This window comes from Nomascus leucogenys, chromosome 4, assembly GCF_006542625.1.
Source record: "Nomascus leucogenys isolate Asia chromosome 4, Asia_NLE_v1, whole genome shotgun sequence".
Classification (NCBI taxonomy): domain Eukaryota; kingdom Metazoa; phylum Chordata; class Mammalia; order Primates; family Hylobatidae; genus Nomascus; species Nomascus leucogenys.
The window spans coordinates 99177746-99203258 of NC_044384.1; the positions used below are offsets into that span (position 1 = coordinate 99177746).

Consider the following 25513-nt stretch of genomic DNA (forward strand, 5'->3'; position numbering starts at 1 on the left):
ATACCATTTCAGTATCACATTTGAAGTCATAAAGATCAGAATGTTAAATTATTTGGACATTGTAAAGGAGTAATTTTTTTAAGTGTGAAGTTTGAAGTATTCTCGGGAAGATGCTATAGAAAACTTGGAGGCTTTGGAGTTTCCTCAGCTTATATATGTTTTGGAGTTAAGATATTTATAGCATCTAGCCTTGTGCCAATTATCAGCTAGGTTCTCAGTAAATGATGGTTCTTCTTTACCATCTTTACATTAGTTAGAAGTATCTTCTTTTTGCTTTTTCTTTTTTAGTCAGGACTATAAAACAACAACAATGATAATGATGTCTGTTAAGTGGTTTTATGAGTCAGGCATTTTTCTATGTACTTGAGCATGGATTATGTCACTTAAGCTTCGTAAACAACCCTACCTGGTGGCCACACTATCATTATCTTCACAACTCTAGGAAACTAAGGCATAAGAGGTGAAATAATTTGCCCAAAGCCATAGCAGTCAGTAGGTGACAGATGCTGTAATTTATTAAAAAACAGAGCGTGTTTGGCCGGGCATGGTGGCTCACTCCTGTAATCCCAGCACTTTGGGAGGCTGAGGCGGGTGGATCACGAAGTCAGGAGATCAAGACCATCCTGGCTAACACAGTGAAACCCTGTCTCTACTAAAAATACAAAAAAAAAGAACTGGGTGTGGTAGCAGGTGCCTGTAGTCCCAGCTACTCCAGAGGCTGAGGCAGGAGAATGGCGTGAACCCGGGAGGCGGAGCTTGCAGTGAGCTGAGATCGTGCCACTGCACTCCAGCTTGGGCGACAAAGCAAGACTCCGTCTCAAGAAAACAACAACAACAAAAACAGCGTGTTTATATCACAGAGGCTATGCTATTCCTTTCCATTTTGGAATAAATCAAAATAGTAAAAATTTTAGATCTATCAGTTGTTTTTTGTGGTTTGTTTTCTTTTGTTTGAGATAGGGTCTCATTCTGTTACCCAGGCTGGAGTGCAGTGGCACGATCTCAGCTCACTGCAAACCCCAATTCCTAGGCCCAAGCAGTCTTCCTACCTCAGCCTCCCAAGTAGCTGTGAATACAGGTGCATGTCACCAAACACAGCTAATTTTTAAATTTTTTTGGAAATGAGATCTCACTGTATTGCCCAGGCTGGTCTTGAACTCCTGGCTCAAGCAGTCCTCCCACCTTGTCCTCCCAGTGTGCTGGGGTTATGACATAAGCCACTGTGCCTGGCCTAAATCTTATCAACTGTTAATGTTAAGACATTAAGGGAGCCCAGTAAATGTGATAGAGAGGAAGCTTGTATAGAATTTGCCCCTTACACTATAGTAATGCATGAATGAGTCTGCTTTTAAATACCGATAAATCCTCTCCAGTTTTTTTGTTTGTTTCTAAAGGCAATGGGAATTGAGAGCAGGAGGGAGACAGGATAAAAGCGTCTTGGGATAATATTGTTTTATGAAAATTAACTAGAAATTTAAAATAGATAACTTGATAAGACTTCGTTTATTTCAATAACCTAATTGTTTTGTTTCCTAGCCTCCTTCAAAGTTTCTATGTTTTTTTGTTTGTTTGTTTTAATTTACTTTTTTTTTTGAGACAGGGTCTTGCTCGTCGCCCAGACTGGAGTACAATGGCATGATCCTAGCTCACTGCAGCCTTGACCTCCTGAGCTCGAGTGATCTACCCACCTCAGTCTCCTGAGTAGCTGGGACTACAGGCGTGCACTACCATGCCCGACTAATTTTTTATTTTAATTTCTTTCTTTAGTTGAGACAAGGTCTCACTATGTTGCCCAAGCTGGTCTCAAACTCTTGGGCTCAAGGGATCGTCCTGCCTTGGCCCCCCAAAATGCTAGGATTACGTGAGCCACGTAACCAATGGTGGTTTTTTCTTTTAAGTTAATGTGAAAGAAATTCTGCTTTCGTTTCTTACCTTCTCTATTCCTTGATTATCAGCTACCTTTCTTCAGCTAGTTTTCTTTACAACAGGAAAAAGAAGATGTCCCTGTGGAAATGTCCAATGGTGAACCAGGTTGCCACTACTTTGAGCAGCTCCATTACAATGACATGTGGCTGAAGGTTGGCGATTGTGTCTTCATCAAGTCCCATGGCCTGGTGCGTCCTCGTGTGGGCAGGTGAGTGTCATTGAAATAGGGAAGATAAGGTTGAATCTGAGAAATTTGGAACCAGTAGAAATTAATCACCCTTCGGATGAAGACAAAAGTCCTTCCCCTGGCAGTTTCTCCAGCTTCTTCTCACACCACGTTCCCCTCCAACCATACTTTCTTCTTTAGATTATTCCTTTGGGCTCTTTTGTTTTCTTCCACTATTTACAGAACTCTCAGCTCAGAAATCTCCCTGCCTACTTCATATGGTAAACTCCTTTAGCATAAATTTGAAGTGACGCTTCCTTAAAAGGAAGTCTTTCCTGTCCACTGCAGACTGGGTTAAGTCTCCCTGTTGCACACTCTCAAAGCACCACATATTTCCTTCTCCTTAGCGTATATATCACATATTGGTGTTGATTGTGTTATTGTCAGGTTTCACCCTTGTATTCCCTGCTCAAATTATAGTGCATGAAACATAGTAGGGGCTCAGATATTTGATGAACAAGTAAATGACAAAAGGATGACAGTATGGTTGAATGGCAAACACAGCAGAGTCTGGTATAGGGTTGGGTAGGAAAGGATAGTGGCTAAGAACAGTAGTTCATTCCCTGAGTCCCAGCTCTGTTAGTTGTAGGTCCTTAGGTGAATGATTTAGCCCTCTAGACTTCAGTTTGTATCTGTTCATCATTCAGTGAGCATTTATTATACCTACTATTTACCAGGCTCTGTGGATACATTAGTGAATAAAACAGACAAATATTCTTAGTCCTGGGGAGCTTTTTTCTAGTGTGAAGACAAACAACATCGTGAATAAGTAAAGTGTATAGTATGTTAGGTCATGATACATGCTGTAGAAAAAATAGAGCAGAACAAGGGGAGAAGGGGGTCCCATGGTCAGAGCAGGGAGAATGGTTTATATAGGCCTCACTGAGAAGTCGGCAGCTGAACCAGCACTTGAAGAAACTGAGAAAGTGAATAATGTGAATATCCAGGGAGAAAAGATTCCAGGCAGTGGGAACAGCCAGTATAAACACCTGAGGAGAAGCATGCCAGGGCTGTTTGTTACTAGGAGAGTGAGCCATTAATGAGTTAGTAAGAGATAAGTGCCAGGGGTGGGGTGCATATCACATAGGGCCTCAGAGACCATTATAGGGATTTGGGTTTTATACTGAGTTAATGGAGTGCCATCGATTGTTTCAAGCACAGAGTGACATTTGATTTAGATCTTAATAGGATTGCTCTGCCTATTGGTTGTTGAGAATAGACTGTAAAAAGTCAAGGCAGAAGCAAGGAGATCCACCGCCCAGGATGCTGTTGCAATAATCCAGGCAAGAACGATCATGCTTCAGACCAGGGTGATTGCAAAAGATAGTATTTTGAAGGTCAAGTTAATAGTATTCTTGATAAATGGAGTGTGGGGTCTGAGAAAGATAAAAAAGTCAAGGGTGACTCCTGTGTGTAAGCCTGAGGACAGGAAGGGTGCAGTTACCATAAACTGAAATAAGTATGATACTTCATGTCAGGAATCACGATAATATGGAGCAATAATAATGTCAACTTTATGGGTTAGTTGTCAAGAATAATGGCTTTCATCAAACTCTGAAGGGGTGAAGGGGCACTAGATCTTTTTTTTTTTTTTTTTTTTTTTTTGAGACAGTGTCTGGTTCTGTCACCTACGCTGGAGTGCAGTGGCATGATCTTGGCTCACTGCAACCTCCACCTCCTGGGCTCAAGTCATCTTCCCACCTCAGCCTCCCAAGTAGCTGGGACTATAGGTGCACACTGCCACAGCTGACTAATTTTTGTATTTTTAGTGGAGATGGGGTTTCACCATGTTGCCCAGGCTGGTCTTGAACTCCTGAGCTCACGTGATTCACCCACCTTGGCCTCCTAAAGTGCTGGGATTACAAGCGTGAGCCACTGGGCCCAGCCAGGGATATTAGATCTTGACCTTCAAAAGATTATAAACCACTGTCTTAAAGGAATGTTTGCCACTCATGTGATCTGACCCCAAATATTGATGGTTTATGTCTTTGTTTGGTTCACAAGTCCAATGACAAATGCTTAGTTCTGTTTTCATCATGAATGTCTCAGGAAGAAAACCTGGTCATTAGATAAAACTATTAAGTTTTGTGCCTTGATATTATGTTAAAAAATTTTTTTCACTTGGAAAAATAGCCAAATGTTCCTTTCTCTTTTTCTAAGTATCTTTTCATGTGTTTAATGGGGGAAAAATTAATGAAGTTGTCTTACCAAAACAGCCATTGAAACTCCTCTGAATGGTACACATTACTAAGTTTTTGGTTAATGGAATTTTTGTTAGATTAATCCTTCAAGAAGGAAACTTTTAATGTAATTTATATATTTTCCTCCCCAAGAATTGAAAAAGTATGGGTTCGAGATGGAGCTGCATATTTTTATGGCCCCATCTTCATTCACCCAGAAGAAACGGAGCATGAGCCCACAAAAATGTTCTACAAAAAAGAAGTATTTCTGAGTAATCTGGAAGAAACCTGCCCCATGACATGTATTCTCGGTAGGTATTTGTGCTTTTTTATTTAATTGTGTTTATTCCATCAAAACTGATGGAATACTACTTCTGTGCTAGGCACTTTTCTAGGTGTTAGGTATAGAGCAGTGCCCAAATCCAAATCTCTGTTCTCTTATGTTAGGGCAGAGGTTGGGGAGTCAGTAAATAAATTAAAAAATAAATATATAGAATATCAGGTGGTAATTAGGGCACAACCAAACCTCTCACCTCAGCCTTCCAAGTCGCTGGGACTATAGGCATGCACCACTGCACTGAGCTAATTTTTGAAAGATAGTTTTCCTAGATATAGAATTCTCCATTGATAGTTTTTTTGTTCATGTCTTTCATCAGATTTGGGGAGTTTCTGGCCATTTCTTCAAATATTCTTTCTGCTCCTTTCTCTGCTTCCTTCGGGAACTCCCATTATGCTTATGTTGGTACATTTAATGGTGCCTCACAGGTCTCTCAGACTCTTCATTTTTCTTTACCTTTTTTTTTTCCTTTCTGCTCCTCAGACTGGATAACTTCAAATGACCTGTCTTCAGGTGCATTCATCCTCTGCCTGCTCAAATCTTCTGTTGAACCCTTCTAATAAATTTTTCATTTCAGCCATTGTACTTTTCAGCCCCAGAATTTAGTTTTTATAATTTGTCTCTTCATTTATATTCACTATTTGCTATGACATTTTACTGGTTTCCTTTAGATCTTTGAGTATATTTAAAACAGTTGATTTAAGGCCAGGCATGGTGGCTCACGCCTGTAATCCCAGCACTTTGGGAGGCCGAGGCGGGTGGATCACCTAAGGTCAAGAGTTTGAGAACAGCCTGCCAACATAGTGAAACCTTGTTCCTGCTAAAAAAAAAAAAAAAAAAGATTATCTGGTCATGGTGGCACATGTCTGTAATCCCAGTTACTCTGGAGGCTGAGGCAGAGGCAGAGGCTGCAGTGAGCCAAGATCACACCACTGCACTCTAGCCTGAATGACAGAGCAAGACTGTCTCAAAAAAAAAAAAAAAAAAAAAGACAATTGATTTAAAGTATTTGTTTAGTAAATCCAGTGTCTGGAGTTTCTCAGGAACAATTTCTATTCATTTTGTTATTTCCTATGAATGGGCTGTGCCTTCTTGTTTCTTTGCATGCCTGATAATTTTTTGTTGAAAACTGCTTATTTTGGGTATTATAATGTGATAACTCTGGAAATCAGATTCTCCCCATCCTCAGGCTTTGTTCTTACTACTTATCATGGGTTATGGTTGTTTGTTCAGTGACTCTTCTAAACTTTTGTTTGTTTGTTTGTTTGTTTGTTTTAAAGATTGTATTTTTGGCTGGGCACAGTGGCTCACACCTTTAATCCCAGCACTTTGGGAGGCTGACGTGGGCAGATCGCTTGAGCCCAGAAGTTCAAGACCAGCCTGGGCAACATGGCGAAACCCTGTCTCTACAAAAAATACAAAAATTATCCAGGTGTGGTGGTCTATACCCATGGTCCCAGCTACTCAGGAGGCTGAGGTGGTAGGATCACCTGAGCCCAGGGAGGTCGAGGCTGCAGTGAGCCATGATCATGCCACTGCCCTCCAGCCTGGGCAACAGAGTGAGACCCTGTCTCAAAAAATAAGATTTTTGTTGTTGTTGTTGTATGTGGTTACTACAGTCTCTGTTATATAAGCTTAGTGATCAGCCAGTGATTTGACAGAGGTTTTCGTAAATACCTGGAGCCAATAAAACCACAAAACTCCCAGTCTTCACGGCTGACTTCTCTGCGTATGGTGGAGCACACCTTCAACACTCAGCCATGCAGGTTACAACTCTGCTTTGCCTTTACTTCCTACTTGTGCAGAGCTTGAAGGTCAGCCAGAAATGAGATCTTAGGGCCTTCTTAGGTCCTTTCAGAGCATGTACACTATTGTTGGCATGTGTGTGGCCTTCTAGGCTCCCAGAAACTTTTCAAAACCTTTATTGGCCAAAGCATCTCACTCCTCATCTTTTCCTCTGAGGCCTTTTGTCATATCTACTGTTGGCCCCAACTGATACCCTTTGCCCCAGCCGGCAACAGCTGGTTCATTTGACTTAAAATGTGCTGTGATTTGAATGTTTGTGCCCCCTTCAAAATTCATGACTTAAAATGTAATCCCTAGTGCAACAGTGTTGGGAAGTGGGGCCTTTTAGGAGATGTTTAGGTCATGAGGGCTTGTCCTCGTGAATACAATATTGCTTTTATTAAAAGGGCTCATGTAAATGGATCTGCTCTGTCTGAATGGGTTTGCTGTCTCATATATTCTTGCCCTCTGCCTTCTGCCATATGATGACATAGCAAGAAAGCCCTTGCCAGATGCTGGCACCTTTGTCTTGGACTTTGCAGCCTCCAGAACTGTGAGAAAACTGTTCTTTATAAATTACCCAGTCTGTGGTATTCTGTTATAGCAGCACAAACAGACTAAGATAAAACGTTTTGACGTTTAGACACTTCTACACCAAGGGAATTCCAAGTTAAGCAAAATAAAGGCAAGCACTTTGCATTAGTGTTTAGAAAGCTGCCTGACAGGTCAAAACAGATGACCACAGTTCTTTGAGCATAGAGCTGTTTTGCTTCCTCTATCACCACAATCTTACACCAGGAATAGAGGCTGCCATCTTCAAGGCTGCCACTGAGACAAGGGATGGAGTGAGGATAAGTTAAAATGCCACAGAGCTCTCCTGCCAAGTTTCAGTCACTTTTTTTCTTAATTAAGCATTTGCTTGGTTGTGATAAACCTTTGACTATCTTAACAGAGTTCCAATAAAGTTTATTCTGCTTTTTTCACTGTTTCTATGAAGTAATGGCCCTTAGAGCTCGCTACTCCTCCATATTCACTGACATAACTTGGAGTAATTTCTTTCTAAAGATGCCTGTTAGAATGTGTTACATTCTGGCTGGACACGGTGGCTCATGCCTGTAATCCCAGTACTTTGGGAGGTTGAGGCGAGCAGATCACCAGATCTCCTGGTCTCTAATCAGGAGTTAGAGACCAGCTTGGCCAATGTGGTGAAACCCCGTCTCTACTAAAAATACAAAAATTAGCCGGGCGTGGTGGTGTACACTTGTAATCCCAGCTACTAGGGAGGCTGAGGCAGGAGAATCGTTTGAACCCAAGAGGTGGAGGTTGCAGTGAGCTGAGATCAAGCCACTGCACTCCAGCCTGGGTGACAGAGCAAGAGACTCTGTGTAACAAAAAAAAAAAGAAAGAAAGAAAATGTGTTGGATTCTACAGTTTATCTACCAGTTTTATATCCAGGATCTCATTTAATTCTCAACATGACCCTGGAAGAAAGATGCTGATATTGTCAGAAAGGTGAAGTTACTACCCAAGGAGTGGGCCAGAACTAAAACCTAGGTTTTCCTAATTCTTCTTTAGTTAGTCTACAGCTAGCTGGCACACTTGAGAATTAAAGGAGGTGCCAGTAATATTAGGTAGGACAACAGGCATACAATGAAATATAAGTAACTTCATCTTGAGATAAAACCCAAAAGAAAATGCATCTAGTAATCACAAAGTGGGATTTCAGCCTAGCTTGTGGAATTCACTGTCCCCAGCCTGCAAGGAAAAAGGGTTTTGTTATATAAGCTTTAGAGAATTTATAATTTCATTGTATTAACTATAATCACTATTAAATGTAAATCATATTTTTGCACTTTTTTGTCTCTCTCAAATAGAAGTTTTGAAGATAATTAGATGAGGTATCATTTTTTCATCTTCTGTTACATACACAGAAGGAGACATTCCTGTTTTTCCAACGGTTATGTTCTTTCTTCAGTTTTGTTGAAGAATTGTTTTCATTAACTTAAACAGTAATCAAGCTGGGCACAGTGGCTCACGCCTATAATCCCAGCACTTTGGGAGGCTGAAGCAGGTGGATCACTTGAGATCAGGTGTTCAAGACCAGCCTGGCCAACATGGTACAACCCCATCTCTACTAAAAATACAAAAAAAATTAGCCAGTTGTGGTGGCGCATGCCTGTAATCCCAGCTACTCAGGAGGCTGAGGGAGGAGAATCACTAGAACCTGTGAGGGAGAGGTTGCAGTGCACCGAGATCACTCCAGTGGACTCCAGCCTGAGTGACAGGGTGAGACTCCGTCTCAAAAAAAAAAGAACTTAAACAGTAATCAGATGGCCACATCTGGCAGACAGTACCTCTACCCTTAACCCCTTAGGTGATAAAATTTCCAGGAACCTGGGCCCTTGAAACATGCCAATTCCTAATTTATTTGCAGGTTTTGTTCCCTTCACAGTAGATTTTTATAACATTTCATTAATTTAAAAACTGTCCTCAGTAAGGCAAGGAAGATAAAAGATCTAAAGATTTGAAAGGAAAAACAAAAGGGCCTTTTTTTTTTTTTTTTTTTTTTTTTTTTCCAAAAACATTAGGTATGTAGAAAATCCAAGAGATATTCAGATAAATATTAAAATTAGTAAATGAAAATATGAAGTAGTTTTTTTTCTTTTGTTTTTGGAGACAAGATCTCGCTTTGTTATTCAAACTGGAGTGCAATGGTACAATCATAACTCACTGCAGCCTCCAACTCCTAGGCGCAAGCAGTCCTCCCATCTCAGCCTTCCAAGTAGCTGGGACTATAGGGATGTACCACCACTCCCAGCTAATTTTTTTTTTTAATTTATTTTTTGTGGAGATGAGGTATCCCTGTTGCCCAGGCTTGTCTCAAACTCCTGGCCTCAAGCATCCTCCCTGCTCAGCCTCCCCAAAAGTGCTGGGATTATAGGCATGAGCTACCTTACCTGGCCCCAATGTTTCTATTTCTGTATCCGTATCCCATCAGTGAGCAATTAGAAAATTATTACATTTTCATATTGCATTCAATACCTAGGAATAAATCTTTTTTTTTTTTTTTTTTTTGAGACAGAGTTTCGCTCTTGTTGCCCAGGCTGGAGTGCAATGGTGCAATCTCGGTTCACCGCAACCTCCACCTCCTGGGTTCAAGCTATTCCCCTGCCTCAGCCTCCTGAATAGCTGGGACTACAGGCATGTGCCACCAGGATAATTGTTTGTATTTTAGTAGAAACGGGGTTTCACCATGTTGGCCAGGATGGTCTTGATCTCCTGACCTCGTGATCCACCCTCCTCAGCCTCCCAAAGTGCTGGGATTACAGGCGTGAGCCACCGTGCCTGGCCAATCTTTTTTTTTTTTTTTTTTTTTTTTTTTTTTTTGAGACGGAGTCTCGCGCTGTCGTCCAGGCTGCAGTGCAGTGGCACGATCTCGGCTCACTGCAACCTACACCTCCTGGGTTCAAGCGATTCTCCTGCTTCAGCCTCCCGAGCAGCTGGGACTACAGGCATGTGCCACCATGCCCAGCTAATTTTTGTATATTTAGTAGAGACAGCGTTTCACCATGTTGGCCAGGATGGTCTCGATCTCTTGACCTCGTGAGGCGCCTGCCTCGGCCTCCCAAAGTGCTGAGATTACAGGCGTGAGCCATGGCGCCCAGCCAGGAATAAATCTTTAAAAGATAGCCAACGTGGTGGCTCATGCCTGTAGTCCCAACACTTTGAGAAGCCAAGATGGGAGAGTCGCTTGAGACCAGGAGTTCAAGACCAGCCTGGACAACAGAAGGAAACTCTACCAAAAAAAAAAAAAAAAAAAAAAGAAAAACAAAGAAACAGATGTGTAGGGCACCTGCACACGCACGTGCGCACATGCACGCACACACACACACCTATAAGAAAATTATTGAGAAATTGAAGACATAAATGAAAGTTATCCATCATATTTATAGCTGGAAAATTCAATATTATAAAGATACCAGTTCCCCTCAAATTGATCTATTGGTTCATTGCAGTTCCAATCAAAATCTAGCAGGTCTTGATAATTTTTTTATACTTTATTAAATGAAGTTTTCTAAACTTTCATCTTTTCCCTGTCTTTTGGGGGCTTGGTAGGAGCCCCAAGTCAGGACATAGAGATACCACCTCCATTCCAAAGCCACCAATCACTTTTACTCTTTGGTTGTAAGCAGAATTATTATTTTTTCCTACTGTCTATTTTTCCTTCTATAAAATATGGAAAAATTGTAATTATCCCTTTTCTGAATTAAAAGGCCTTTGAATTATGTAAATAAAGTGCTGTGTAAGTTCAAAGCAGTGATAGTAATTGTAGCTATTTTAAGCTTTGGAAATGTTTCTGACCTGTTTTTCATATACATGTTTAATAAGTTGTTAGCTATGAACATTCCTGTTAAGGTCAAGAACAAAATAGGGATGTTCTGGCTGGATGCAATGGCTCATAACTGTAATCCCAGCACTTTGAGAGGCCAAGGTGAGCGGATCACCTGAGGTCAGGAATTCGAGACCAGCCTGGTCAACATGGTGAAACTCTGTCTCTACTAAAAATACAAAAATCAGCTGGTGTGGGCGTGGTGGCAGTTGCCTTTAATCCCAGCTACTGGGGAGGCTGAGGCAAGAGAATCACTTGAACTTGGGAGGTGGAGGTTGCAGTGAGCCAAGATCTAGCCACTACACTGCAGCCCAGTGACAGAGTAAGACTCTGTCTCAAACAAAAAACAAAAAAAGAAAAGAAACAAAATAGGGATGTCCTTATCACACTTATTTAACATTGTTCTAGAGGTACTAGCCAGTGGAGTTAGAAGAAACAGAAGTCTAAAATAAGAAACATAAGGAGGTGAAAATTCAAGAGCATCAACTAAGAAATCATGGCAAACAGAGAAGTAAGATGATTGAATATAAATAAATAACAAACCTATTATCTTAAAAGATTCAGTACTAATAAAATACCTTAGATAAACTTAACAAGATATATGCCACATCTGTATGAAAAAAGTTTTAAAATGCTATTGAATGAATGTTTGAACAAATTGCAAAGCAATACCATATGCCTAGGTAGGTTTCAATGTCATAAAGATGTCCATCCTCCCTAAATTAATCTTTAATATAATCCCATTAGATATACCAGTGGGAATTTGCTTGTGAGGAAGTTGATACTACGTGAACTCATTTTAAAAATCATATTGAAGGCCGGGCGCGGTGGCTCATGCCTATAATCCTAGCACTTTGGGAGGCTGAGGCGGGCGGATCACGAGGTCAGGAGATCAGGACCATCCTCACTAACATGGTGAAACCCTGTCTTTACTAAAAATACAAAAAATTAGCCGGGCATGGCGGCGGGCGCCTGTAGTCCCAGCTACTCAGGAGGCTGAGGCAGGAGAATGGGGTGAACTGGGGAGGCGGAGCTTGCAGTGAGCCAAGATCACGCCACTGCACTCCAGCCTGGGAAACAGAGCAAGACTCTATCTCAAAAAAAAAAAAAAAAAAAAAAAAATCATATTGAAAAAGAAACTTAGGATCGGGTGCAATGGCTCACTCCTGTTATCATTCCCAGCACTTTGGGAGGCCAAGGTGGGTGGATCACTTGAGCCTAGGAGTTTGAGACCAGCCTGGGCAAGATGGCAAAACCCCATTTCTACAAAAAGTACAGAAATTAGCTGAGTGGCACTTGCCTGTAGTCCCAGCTGCCCGGGGTGGGGGGCTGAGGTGTGAGGACCGCTTGAGCCCAGGAGGTTGAGGCTGCAGCAGCTGTCATCTCACCACTGCACTCCAGGCTGGGAAACAAAGTGAGACCCTGTCTCAAAAAAAGAAAAAGAAACTCAGGAAAATTCTGAAAAGTATAGTGAAAGGGGATCTATCCTTACCAGATATTAAAACATTATAGCACTACAATAATTAAAACTATATGATATATGAGTAAACAAGTTATTTGAACAAAATAGAAAGTTTAGCAAATATATGGTAAAAGTAGCATATCAGGTAAGTGGGGAAAGATGTATTTTTCTCCAAATGGTATTTGGAAATTCAATAACCATTTGGAAAAATAAAATTGTAGCCATATCCCACATCTTAACTTCAGGTTAGATTCCCAGATGAATTATAAATTTAAATAAACATAAAATTAAACAACAAAGATACCAAAAGAAACCATGAGAAAGAAATTTTGTTAATCTCTGGCATAAAAGCCAGAACTCATACAATGAAATACTGATAAATTCAACTATATAAAAATGGAGAATATCTATATGACCAAAACTGGCAAAAACAAAAATGACAATCTTGAGAAAATATTTGCAATGTTTATCATAGACAAAGATCTGATTTTCCTCGTAGATGAAGAGCTCCTATAAAGCAATTAGATAAAGATCAACATCCAGCAGGGAAATAGGCAAAGAAGATAAGGGAGAGCAGAAATAAATTACTAGGGCCCAGTGTGATGACTCATGCCTGTAATGCCAGCACCATTTGGGAGGCCAAGGTGGGTGGATCACCTGAGGTCAGGAGTTGGAGACTAGCCTGGCCAACATAGTGAAACCGTGTCTGTACTAAAACTACAAAAATTAGCTGGACATATAGGCGTCTATAGTCCCAGCTACTCGGGAGACTGAAGCAGGAGAATCACTTGAACCCAGGAGGCAGAGGTTGCAGTGAGCCAGAATCGCACCACTGCGCTCCAGCCTGAGTGATAGAGCGAGATTCCATCTTAAAAGAAACTACCAGTGATTCTTAAACAAATGAAAATATACCCGGCTGGGCGCAGTGGTTCACGCCTGTAATCCTAGCACTTTGGGAGGCTGAGGGAGGCAGATCATCTGAGGTCAGGAGTTCGAGACCAGCCTGGCCAACATGGTGAAACCCCATTTCCACTAAAAAAAAAACAAAAAACAAAAAAAAACACAAAAATTAGCCAGGCATGGTGGCACACGCCTGTAATCCCAGCTACTCAGGAGGCTGAGGCAGGATAATTGCTTGAAACCGGGAGGCAGAGGCTGCGGTGAGCTGAGATCAAAAAAGAAAAGAAAAGAAAATATACCCAACCTCAGCCATTAGAGAAATGCTAGGTAAAGCTACCCAGATGCTTTTTTTCTTTTCTTCTTCATTTTTCTTTTTCTTTTTTTTTTTTTGAGATTACGTATCAAATTGTCAAAGATCCAGAAGACATCATTTCTCACTAGTTGACAAGAGCCTGAGGAAATGGTATTTACCTACTTTGTGGGTAGTCTGTGAATTAGGATACCCTTTATGGAAGGCAATTTGATAATACCTACAAAAATTTAAAAAGTGTATATGTACCCTTTGACCCAGCTTTTATACTTCTAGAAATTTATGCTTCAGATATATTCACCTATGTGCAAATTGATATGTCTTAAATTATTTATTTCAGCATTATTAAGCGTCAGCAGAAGAGCAAACATTGGGAAACAACATAGATATCCATCAATAGGGAGCTAGTTGAATAAACAGTACATTCATACAAGCTGTGATCTCTAAGACATATTATTTTGTGACAAAATTCAGATGCAAAACAGTTTTAAGTGATATGCTACCATTTATGGGAGTTTTTTATTGTTTTATATATATGTCATAGAATTCATCATTTTAACCTTTTTTTTTTTTTTTTGAGATGGAGTCTTTCTCTGTCACCCAGGCTGGAGTCAGTGGCACAGTCTCGGCTCCCTGCAACCTCTGCCTCCCAGGTTCAAGCGATTCTCCTGCCTCAGCCTTCTGAGTAGCTGGGATTACTACCACACCTGGCTAATTTTTGTATTTTTAGTAGAGACGGGGTTTCGCCGTGTTGGCCAGGCTGGTCTCAAACTCCTGACCTCAAGTGATCCACCCACCTTGGCCTCCCAAAGTGCTAGGATTACCATGCCCAGCCTTAACCGTTTTTAAACACACAGTTCAGTGGCTTTAAGTCCGTTGACGATACCGTACAGCTATCATCACTGTTCATTTCTAGAATTTTTCCATTATCCCAAATAAAAACTTTGTATCTGTTAAACAACTCTATTTTCCCCTTCCCCCTGGCCCTAGTAATCTCTGTTCTACTTTTTGTTCATGAATTTTGCCTATTCTAGATACTGCATTTAAGTGGAATCATACAATATTTGTCCCTTTGTATCTGGCCTATTAGCCTAATGTTTTCAGGGCTCATCCATGTTGTATCATATATCAGAATTTTATTCCTAAGGCTGTATATTCCATTATATGTATATTACATCTGTTAATGGACATGTAGGTTGTTTTCACATTTTAGCTATTGTGAGTAAAACTGCTCTTATCAGTGGTGTACAAGTATTTGATCCTCTGATTTCTTTTGGATATATACCTAGAAGTAGAATTGCTAGGTCATATGGTAACTCAGTGTTTAACTTTTTGGAGAAACTGCCTAACTATTTTCCACAGCAGCTGCACCATTTTACAGTCCCACCAAGATACAAGGGTTCCATTTTCTTCACATCCTTGCCACCACTTGTTATTTTCTGTTTTGGGTTTTTTTTTAATACAGGCATCTTAATGGGGTGTGAAGTAGTATTACATTGCCGTTTTGATTTGCATTTCTCTGATGATGAATGCTGTTAAGCATTGTGGTTTTTTTGGGTTTTTGGGGTTTTTTTTTTGAGACGGAGTCTCGCTCTTTCGCCCAGGCTGGAGTGCAGTGGCACAATCTTGGCTCACTGCAAGCTCTGCCTCCTGGATTCAGGCCATTCTCCTGCCTCAGCCTCCCGAGTAGCTGGGACTACAGGCGCCTGCAACCACGCCCGGCTAATTTTTTGTATTGTTAGTAGAGACGAGGTTTCACTGTGTTAGCCAGGACGATCTTGATCTCCTGACCTCATGATCCACCCGCCTCGGCCTCCCAAAGTGCTGGGATTACAGACATGAGCCACCGCACCTGGCTAAGCATTGTTTCATGTGCCTATTGGACATTTATATGTCTTTTTTTAGAGAAATGTCAATTTATGTCTTTTGCACGTTTTTAATTGGGTTATATATTTGTCTTAATGTTGAGTTGTAGGAATATATATTCTATATAATAGACTCTTACTAGATATATGATTTGCAAATATTTTCTTCTATGGCTTATCTTTTCACTTTCTTGATAGTATCCTTTGGAGCACAAAAGTTCTTAATTTTGATAAAGCCCTTTTTTTTTTTTTGAGACTGAGTCTTGCTCTATTGCCCAGGCTGGAGTACAGTGGGGTGCTCTTGGCTCACTGCAGCCTCTGCCTCCCGGGTTCAAGCAGTTCTTCTGCCTCAGCCTCCTGAGTAGCTGGGCTTACAGGAGCGCACCACCACACCCAGCTAACTTTTTTGTGTTTTTAGTAGAGACGAGGTTTCACCATGTTGGCCAGGCTGCTCTCAAACTCCTGACCTCAGGTGATCCACCCTCCTCGGCCTCCCAAAGTGCTGGGATTACAGGCCTGAGCCACTGCACCCAGCCCATTTTGAATTAATTTTTTTTTTTTTTTTTTTTTTTTTTTGAGACAGAGTCTCACTCTGTTGCTCAGGCTGGAGTGCAGTGGCATCATCCTGGCTCTCTGCAACCTCCGCCTTCCAGGTTCAAGCAATTTTCCTGCCTCAGCCTCCTGAGTAGCTGGGACTACAGGTGCACACCACCACGCCCAGCTAATTTTTGTATTTTTAGTAGAGATGGGGTTTCATCATGTTGGCCAGGACGGTCTCGATCTCTTGACCTCGTGTTTCGCCTGCCTCGACCTCCCCAAAGTACTGGGATTACAGGCATGAGCCACCGTGCCTGGCCAAATTAATTTTTATATATGATAGGAGGTAGGAGTTCGACTGCATTCATGTGCAGAAGTGGAAATCCAGTTGTCCTGGTACCATACCATCTGTTGAAAAGAGTGTTCTTTCCCCCACTGAATTGTCTTGGAACTCTTATCAAAAATCAATTGCCCATAAAAGCCCTATTGTATTGGTTTATTTATACACTTTCAGTTCTATTCTATTGACCTATATATTTTATACTTATGCCAATACATACCGTATTATATCTTTTTTTTTTTTCTTGAGATAGGGTCTCACTCTATCACCCAGGCTGGAGTACAGTAGTGCAATCACAGCTCACTGTAGCCTCAGACTCAGACTTCCCAGACTCAGATGATTCCCACCTCAGCCTTCCAAGTAGCTGGGACTACAGGCATGCACCACCACACCCAGCTAATTTTTTGTATTTTTTGTAGAATTTGGGGATCTCACTATGTTGCCCAGGCTGGTCTCAAACTCCTGAGCTCAAGAGATCTGCCCACCTCAGCCTCTCAAAGTGCTGGTGAGCCACCACGCCTAGCCCCTTTCATATCTTTAAAAATTTTAATTATATGAATGTATTCATCCAAAAATAATAAAATGTTAAAACAATTATTAACTGTGACCACAGTTTACTCCTTTAATTTCTTTCAAATTTTCTCTTTCAGGAAAGTGTGCTGTGTTGTCATTCAAGGACTTCCTCTCCTGCAGGCCAACTGAAATACCAGAAAATGACATTCTGCTTTGTGAGAGCCGCTACAATGAGAGCGACAAGCAGATGAAGAAATTCAAAGGATTGAAGAGGTTTTCACTCTCTGCTAAAGTGGTAGATGATGAAATTTACTACTTCAGGTAAAGCTTGAAAAACTTAAGGAAAAAAGAGCACTTCCGTTAACTGATACCAACACAGTGTAGTCCAGTGTTTTTAATTTTTTATTAGATCTTAAACTAGAGTAGTAAATATTTCAAATAGAAAATATTTATACAGTTAAAGATTAAAGGAAAGACTTCATAATCTGCTGGGGCCTGGTGGCTGCTCTAATAGTGCCCTTGGCGTAGACTCCAGTAATTGTGGAATGAGGCAGAAACACTTGGTTCTGGTTTATATCCTGTCAGGAGATTTCTCAGTTCCACAAATTATGAAAACTCTTTTTGCTGTATATAGGCAACTAGATCCCAACTTTGGACACAATACTTTAGTGGATATTCAGCATAATTATTTAAAAACAAGCATCTCTAAGTAGAAGTAATTTCATAAATACACATTTAAACTCTTTCCATGCTGCCTTTAGAGCATATTTGCAGATTGCAGGAAGTCACTTCTAGTTGTTAAGGTAGAACACTGCTTTCCGGCTCATTCTGGAGGGGCATTAGGTGATTTTAGGTTTTTTATGTCACTTTTTTCAGGAAACCAATTGTTCCTCAGAAGGAGCCGTCACCTTTGTTGGAAAAGAAGATCCAGTTGCTAGAAGCTAAATTTGCCGAGTTAGAAGGTGGAGATGATGATATTGAAGAGATGGGAGAAGAAGATAGTGAAGTCATTGAACCTCCTTCTCTACCTCAGCTTCAGACCCCCCTGGCCAGTGAGCTGGACCTCATGCCCTACACACCCCCACAGGTGAAGGTGACAAGTTCCTGTTACTTGTCTTATTACCACCTTTGGTTTGCAGCAGACTCAAAACCAAAGTAAAGTGACATCCAGCTCCTCCATATGTGAGCTTTAACTTAGAATTCTACAGGAAGGAACAGATTTTAATTTGTCAGTGCCATGATTTATTCATTTATGTTTAATTGACAAAAATTATATCATGTCATTATCCCATTAATAATTTATATTAATACCATTAATAATTTAAAATTAATATCTTTAAAATTTCATAGCTGTTTTAATGGTGGGCTTAGTTAGAAGACTCTTCCTTGTGCTGAAGAAAAGCAGTAAGGAGCAACATCACCCTGTTTATCTTTAGCTTTTATTACCCATGTCTTTTTAATCTCTCCTTATGTAGGACCTCATCTTTTGGTTGAGGTGATCTCTGTTGGTATTTTTTTCTCATTCAGAATTTTTACAAGACGTGACCAGGCCTGGTGGCTCATGTCTGTAATCCCAGCACTTTGGGAGGCCAAGGCAGGAGGATCACTTGAGTTTAGGAGTTCAAGACCACATTGGGCAACATAGTGAGATCTCATCTCTACTAAAAATTTTACAAATTAGTCAGGGATGGTGATGCACACCTGTAGTCCCAGCTACTCGGCAGGCTGAGGCAGGAGAATCATTTGAGCCTGGGAGATCAAGGCTGCAGTGAGATATGATTGCACCACTGTACTCCAGCCTGGTGACAGAGCAAGACCCTGTATCATTAAAAAAAAAAAAAAGAATTTTCTCAAGACTTAATTGTGAGGTCACCATTACAGATTGCAGCCATGGAATTAAGTGAAACTTGCATTTATTTCTTACATGTAATAGATAAGGAAGAGGTGTGTTTTTACCAAGAAAATAGCCAGCTATAAACCAAACGTGTCAATAAAGCAGTAACTAGTGAATCACAGAATCACATGTTCGTGGCTTCTGAAATTTTTTTCTTTTTTTTTTTTTTTTTTTCTTTTTTTTGAGATGGAGTCTCGCTTTGTCACCCAGGCTGGAGTGCAGTGGCACAGTCTTGGCTTACTGCAAGCTCCATCTCCTGGGTTCATACCATTCTCCTGCCTCAGCCTCCCGAGTAGCTGGGACTACAGGCGCCCACCACCACGCCTGGCTAATTTTTTGTATTTTTTTTTAGTAGAAACGGGGTTTCACTGTGTTAGCCAGGATGGTCTCGATCTCCTGACCTTGTGATCTGCCTGCCTCGGCCTCCAAAAGTGCTGGGATTACAGGCGTGAGCCACCGCGCCTGGCTGGCTTCTGAAATTTTGAGCAGTTAACCAAATGTAATGTTTTGATGCACCATAAGACCTTTCTGTCTTACAGTCTACCCCAAAGTCTGCCAAAGGCAGTGCAAAGAAGGAAGGCTCCAAACGTAAAATCAACATGAGTGGCTACATCCTGTTCAGCAGTGAGATGAGGGCTGTGATTAAGGCCCAACACCCAGACTACTCTTTCGGGGAGCTCAGCCGCCTGGTGGGGACAGAATGGAGAAATCTTGAGACAGCCAAGAAAGCAGAATATGAAGGTAAATAGAGCCTAGGCACAACTGTCTTTCGAAGCAAGGGGGTGTTTCAGGAATGCACGCGCGCAGACAGGTTTTACTCTCGTTCTTATCACTTGCACACGAACTTTTATTTTGGGGACTGTTCCAAATGGCACCCAACCAGTATTTTAGATGCTAGCCTTGTCCTGACTGAGCAGAGCGCTGCCCCTGACTTGGCCTCTGATCCTGGTGTTGTATTTCCCCTGCGAGTTTCTCCAAAATATTTTGCTACTAAAAATTGCATGATTTTTTTCTTTCATTGAGCCCTGTAAGCACACATGTTGAGCTAGGGAATTATTGTACAATGATGTTAAATATAATTTTAATTAAAATTCATCTGAAAAGGGCCTCTTAAAATCAACGATCTTGTGTTATAGCTCTTGGTAAGCCATATATTTAAACTTCAGGCTGAGTCTTTGCTAAAATGCTTGGTTTCCTAGGTCAGTCCTGGCCTATACTGTGTCTGTATTCATAGCTACTTCTAAGGTATTTGGGTCTTTTTTATAAAGCTCAACTGCATTTATTTTCCTTTTATTCTAATTAAATCACTTTGGGCAGTGAGCTGTCATTCAAGAATTTGGTGGTTCTTAGCCATTTAGAGACAAATACTTGAGATTTTTTGTTTTTTGTTGTTGGGTTTTTGTTTTTATGGTTTTTTTTTAATATCAGACATGGACTTAGTAAAGAAATTAGTAGTAAGCATTAGATTAGGCAGTACTATTGCCCTTTGAGCTATATTTTTTCCATCTGGAATTTTATATATTGGTTCATTTTGCCAGTTTAGAGCTCCTCTCTACAATGGTCAACCACTACTCTTCTTAGGTGGGTACAGTTCTATTATTTTCTGGCAAACATTAACTATTTAGGCTGCCCCTTTTATTAAAATTTATGAAGTCTCCAAAGAAACTTCTTTAAAAAAAAAAAAGGTCATATATTATAATTGATTGATGGCTATGAAATTATCTGACAGGCTTCCCCAAGGATCTTCTGCAGAGAATCCTAATCCTGCAAGATGTTTAGCCAAAAAACATTTTGTGGCAAAACCAGTTTGAGAAGCATTCCAAACTCTCTCTCTTGGAAACTTATGGTGCATATTCCCGTATGTGTGTTGTCAGGCCCAAGGGCCTCCTCTGTCCTTATCAAGGGGAGTGCTAACCTTCTCTCCTTTCATACAGCACGCATATTCCCATATTAAAGGCTTTAAGACCGCCAGTAAGTAACCCGTTTTATATTATCTGGCATTTTCTGAAATTTGACCAGGTATTTATGTAGTACCTATGAATACTCTAAAGAACTAATATTTTGCAGAATATTCTTTGGAAAACCCTAGTCAGTTCCATAAGAACCTAGAACTTTGTGGAGCTTTATTTCTGACCTTATTGAAAGTTAAGACCTACTATACCACTGAGATGGAGGAGTGTTGAAAATTAAGCTCACATGAATATTGCTGAGCGAGCAGCACAGCAGCAGCAGCAAGGCAAATGAAGCCAGTGCTAGGTGGCTGGTTATTTAGAGTGTGAGCAGGAGAGAGATACCTGAAGACACTGTGAAAGTAAAAACACTGAAGTAGGAATGAAGAGAGGGAGAAGGTGATGGCGTCTGGAACATCCTTGCAAATTCGAAGGGGAGTCTGAAAGTGAGTGAGAACCTAGCGAGGGGGGAGTTACATGACTCAGCAGCATCTACCTGAGACATAAAATCTGAACTTTTGATGTTTTCTCTCATTGAATTCAAAGCCCAGAGTTTAGAGTTTGGGTAGCCAGTCCAATATTCAATCCACAGGCCTTATTTTTTTTCCCATTTCATTTTTTTGCTTTCCCACTTTACTGTGTCACTTGTATAATGAAAATACTAGAATTTGAAGTGGGACCCTAGGTCGATTTTTTTTTTTTTTTACTGCTAGCTCAAGTAAATAGTTTGTTCAAATGGCCTTCACCCCTCATACTCATTGTACAAAGGGTCTGTAAACTAGGACAGTCTTAATGATGATAAGGCTATGCAGGCAACTCTGTCACAGCCAAGAGGCCTTTGATTGCTTGACTTTCATATTCTTAAAGGAGGACTGGAGCTGTAGCTTCTTGATTCTCTGTAAAGCCATATGACCTCAAGCTATTTTCCCCCTCCTCAAATCAGTGGTGTTGAGTTCCATGTTGGAGGGTTTATGTGTGGCAGTTGGAGTGTGATACCAGGAGTTAGGGCCATAGGTTGCTGGTTCTCTCTGTATCCTTGGACAAGTGACTGCCTGTCTCCCAGCCTCCATTTGCCCATGTGATGAGTGGGGCGATCTTCTATTTATGAATGGTGAGATAAGAAACCCTGTATGGTGGGAGCTTTGGAAATACAACATTTCAGGAGTTCTTCAGTAGGGGTTCAGTCTGCTAGCTCCCAAAAAGACTGGAAACGTGATCATTGGAGCTTCCGGCTCTGGAGACGCAAACAGAGTAGGTCAGGACCGGGGACTGGGGAGGTAGCAGGATGTATTCTACGGCCCAGAACTGCCACAGCAAATGCTCTTTTTGCATTTTGAATGAAATAAGAGGGATTCTGGAACTTTCATTGATTTAGGGTGGTTTATGGTCAGTATTGAACTGCTCAGCTTCAGGAAACCTGGTTCTTTCAGTACATTGTCCATTGCTACATACGCGTTTATATAATTCTCTGCTTCTGATGATTGTAGCCTGAAGTATAATGCATTTTTTTCCTTTGGGGTTTATTAAACATGACTTCTTTGCTTCATTAGAATGTAGAAATTAGTTGTTTCCCTAAAACCTTCTGAAGGAGGCAGTCAGCTACTTTTCCCTTACAGAGTTAATTTTCTTCAGCTGCTAAACTCCATGACACTCATGATGAGTCCTCAAATCTTAGTAAAATTGTGTACAAAGAATCAGGAAATATATATAGTAAGTAACAATTGTACCAAAAATTATAATGGGCCATGGAATTGCTTCATGTTGAAATTATAAATAATCTGTAATGCTATTAATACTAGAATAATGGTAGCGCTTCTCATCTTCAGGGTGCCTCGTGAGATTAACCATGGTGGTTATGCTGGTGACGTGTTTACATAAAACCTGTGCTTTCTGAATGTGTGTTGCAGTCTTAACATTCTTGAAATCTTTGCAGACCAGTTCTCAAGATGGGATAGGAAAGCTGGACTCTAGGTTACCAAGTGAAATCGGCCCGACTCCTCCTGTGTTGAGACTAGTCATCTACTGTTCCTTCCATTGAGACAGAACTGTTGCCTGTGTTTTTACTAGTCCTGTTGAATGCAATGGATGGTATTTTGAATTCCTGGGTTAAAAACAGAATTGAAAATCTGAAATGCCTTTACAGAGCGGGCAGCTAAAGTTGCTGAGCAGCAGGAGAGAGAGCGAGCAGCACAGCAACAGCAGCCGAGTGCTTCTCCCCGAGCAGGCACCCCTGTGGGGGCTCTCATGGGGGTGGTGCCACCACCAACACCAATGGGGATGCTCAATCAGCAGTTGACACCTGTTGCAGGTAAAAACAGGAGCTAAGACCATTTTTTTCCACTTTAAGAAATTCCTTCATTTTTTTTTTCTCCAATAAGGAGTAGGCCACAGTCTATTGCCTTTTCTCATGACAGATTCAAAGTTTGAAGTCATCCATGTTGTCCTATATTGCCTTTCCCGTACGGGCAATGCCTCCCTTCTGCCCCAGAAATGGGCCCTGGGCCTAACCCTGGTAATTGGTAGGGAGTAGCTCTTCCCTGGCTGTGGGCATGGTCTGGTGATGTTCTCCACCCCAGCCTGCTCTTGATAGAGCACTATAGCAGAAAATATGAAAGTAGACACTGAATTCTGTTCTAGAGGGACTCCCAAGAGAAAACACAAAACCAGTCTTTAGGTGGTGTTGATTTTCCTGTCTCATTCCAGTATTCAGTTTGCCTTGTTCTGCTGCAGCCATCCTTAAAAGACTGACCATTTAAAAGGATTTTTTGACAATGAATTGTAAATCCTTTCTTGGTCACCAATGTGCATGACTGCTAAATAGAATACAAAGTCCTTATTCAATTCATTGTGCCCACTCTGTAATGCTTTTCTATTTAATTACATTAAACTGCATTTTCTGTTAGTATCCCAGTCACATATTTGAGAAAAAAAAAAGAAAAAGAAAATGATGAATGTGGTTTGCTTGTGTGTGTTGTCTCTGGTTCTGGTAGCCATAGCAAATTTGACTCTTCTTGAATTGAGTATCTTTGTCTGACATGTCTCCAATGAGAAGCCTGCAGACCACTTCTCGGGCCCCTTCTCTGAGATCTCTCCAATCCTGGTGAGGTCTGTACAAGCCACCTGTGTTTCTTCTTAAGCAAGCAGTCTGACCTCTTTCACAGGGAGTCCAAGATAGTGTTGTTCAAGGCAGGCTTGTTGGGATGCTGTTTTTGCTGTTTCGTTTTTGCTTTTTAAGGAAGAGTAGCATACGATAACTTTTCCATTGTCGCTCCTAACTTTTGTGATGGCAAGTTCTCAAATGCACTGTCGCTGAACTCAGCAGTTGCACTCGCCAAAGCACATCTGAATCATGGCTTTCGGTACTTTCAGTGTAACTGATGTTGATCTAACAAATCTCATAATCGCCTGCTCTATTCCATGGCCCATTTTGGTTAATGGGGTTCCAGAGGTTTTTAGAAATCAGGCCTTGAACATGGGGACTTTGAAAGTTAGAATTCCCTCACTGACATCGTGTTTTGTTCTATTTGATGTGTGATGTTGTGGCACTGTGCCCTTGACTTCAAAACCCAGGGACACATTAACAAAATGAATACAAACAGCTAAAAACAATTTTAAAAAAAAACAGCAGCTGCAGCATTTTAGCTCCCTGTTGGGGAAGAACATTATAGAACTCTATGGATGAGGAAGGTGGTCCCTCTAGAAAGCCCCTGCTCCATTATTTAGGGTGTGCTGGCTAGACTTCTGGGCCCTGGGAGTGAAAAGCAAGCATTCTCTACAGTAACCACTCTTTGGTCCTCATGGGGAACCCTGCAGCTAAGAGGGTGATTTTTCATGGTTTTACAGGTTTCTTAGGGCCTGAGTCTTACTTATTAGCCTTGTTGCTGTCTTGAGACCAGCTTTGCTTACAAGCATTGAAGCTCATTTGAACACATGTGACTGGGATAATAAATGCCAAAGTACAGTTTAATGAAGACAAGTGTCATGTCTTTCAGTTCTTAATAATTTCTTCAACCACAGCCCATGAAGGCTGCGTTCAGATGGGCTTTTGTAATTGAAAGCAAAGCCTCTTAACATCCTTAAATTTCCCACCTACTTAACCCTAAATGCTATAACTGGTGGTGTGGTTAAAAGATTGGTAGCATTGGATTTCTTCATGTTTAATTAAGATAATGGTGTCTGTTCAAAAGTAGTTTTTACGTCTGAACTCTTCATTTAAAAAAAATGAAAACTCATGATCTTATTTTATGTATAGAGAGATTATTCAAATTTTTGTCATTTGGTTTATGTAATTGTAAGTTTGTCAGTCAGCTTAGGTATGACTAGTGAAGCAGGGTGAATCGATCTCAGAATTTTTAGTAATTTCATAGCCTTAAAAGACTAAACTTTTATAAATAAATATCTTTGAAATCTTCAGGGAATGTCCAAGAGTAAAATTCTCAGAATCTGAAGTTTTTCCACGGTTTGACAGAGTCCCTCTACAAAGAGTATTTTATAAAAATGAGGTTTGACACCAGTCCCTCAACCCTCCCTTTGCAAGAAGCTGTGACCAAAGGTGACTGCATTTTGGGGGGAGCTTTGTGTTCTTGTTCATCATGATCATTACAAATCCCAGAAAAGTCAAGTTGTTTTTCTTGTTTTAAAAAAAATGCCATGTGGTTTTAAAGGTCTTTTGATAGGTGAGTCCTTGACATTTTGAATTTTTTTTCTTACATTTATTCCTTCTGCCAAAAATACTTGTTTGCTGAAACTCTTCTCTAGCCAGTAGAAAATATTTTGTCATGTGTAGGTACACTTTGAAAATAAAGGAATAAAAGCCTCTGTTCACAGAAATTGTGTACCTCAAATTAAAATGCTCCCTGTTAAGGTTTATATGAGGACATTAGAGCTTGGAGACTGATG

At 40.8% G+C, this 25513-nt stretch overlaps 1 protein-coding gene and 1 pseudogene across 13 annotated transcripts in view; one reads left to right on the forward strand and one right to left on the reverse strand.

Annotated features, from left to right (window-relative positions):
* Positions 1 to 25513, forward strand: part of PBRM1 (polybromo 1) — a 141106-nt gene that overhangs the window by 104912 nt on the left and 10681 nt on the right. For 10 of the 13 annotated variants that reach the window (XM_030811634.1, XM_030811636.1, XM_030811643.1 and 7 more), the window contains 5 exons: positions 1989 to 2134; positions 4486 to 4643; positions 16909 to 17092; positions 17648 to 17858; positions 19205 to 19406. In XM_030811634.1, coding sequence (XP_030667494.1) covers positions 1989 to 2134; positions 4486 to 4643; positions 16909 to 17092; positions 17648 to 17858; positions 19205 to 19406 — 901 coding nt within the window. Of the gene's footprint in view, positions 1 to 1988; positions 2135 to 4485; positions 4644 to 16908; positions 17093 to 17647; positions 17859 to 19204; positions 19407 to 22757; positions 22923 to 25513 lie in introns of all 13 variants that reach the window. The other 3 variants (XM_012496530.2, XM_030811631.1, XM_030811632.1) reach the window with 1 other exon arrangement.
* LOC115834974 lies at positions 20465 to 20602 on the reverse strand (annotated as a pseudogene).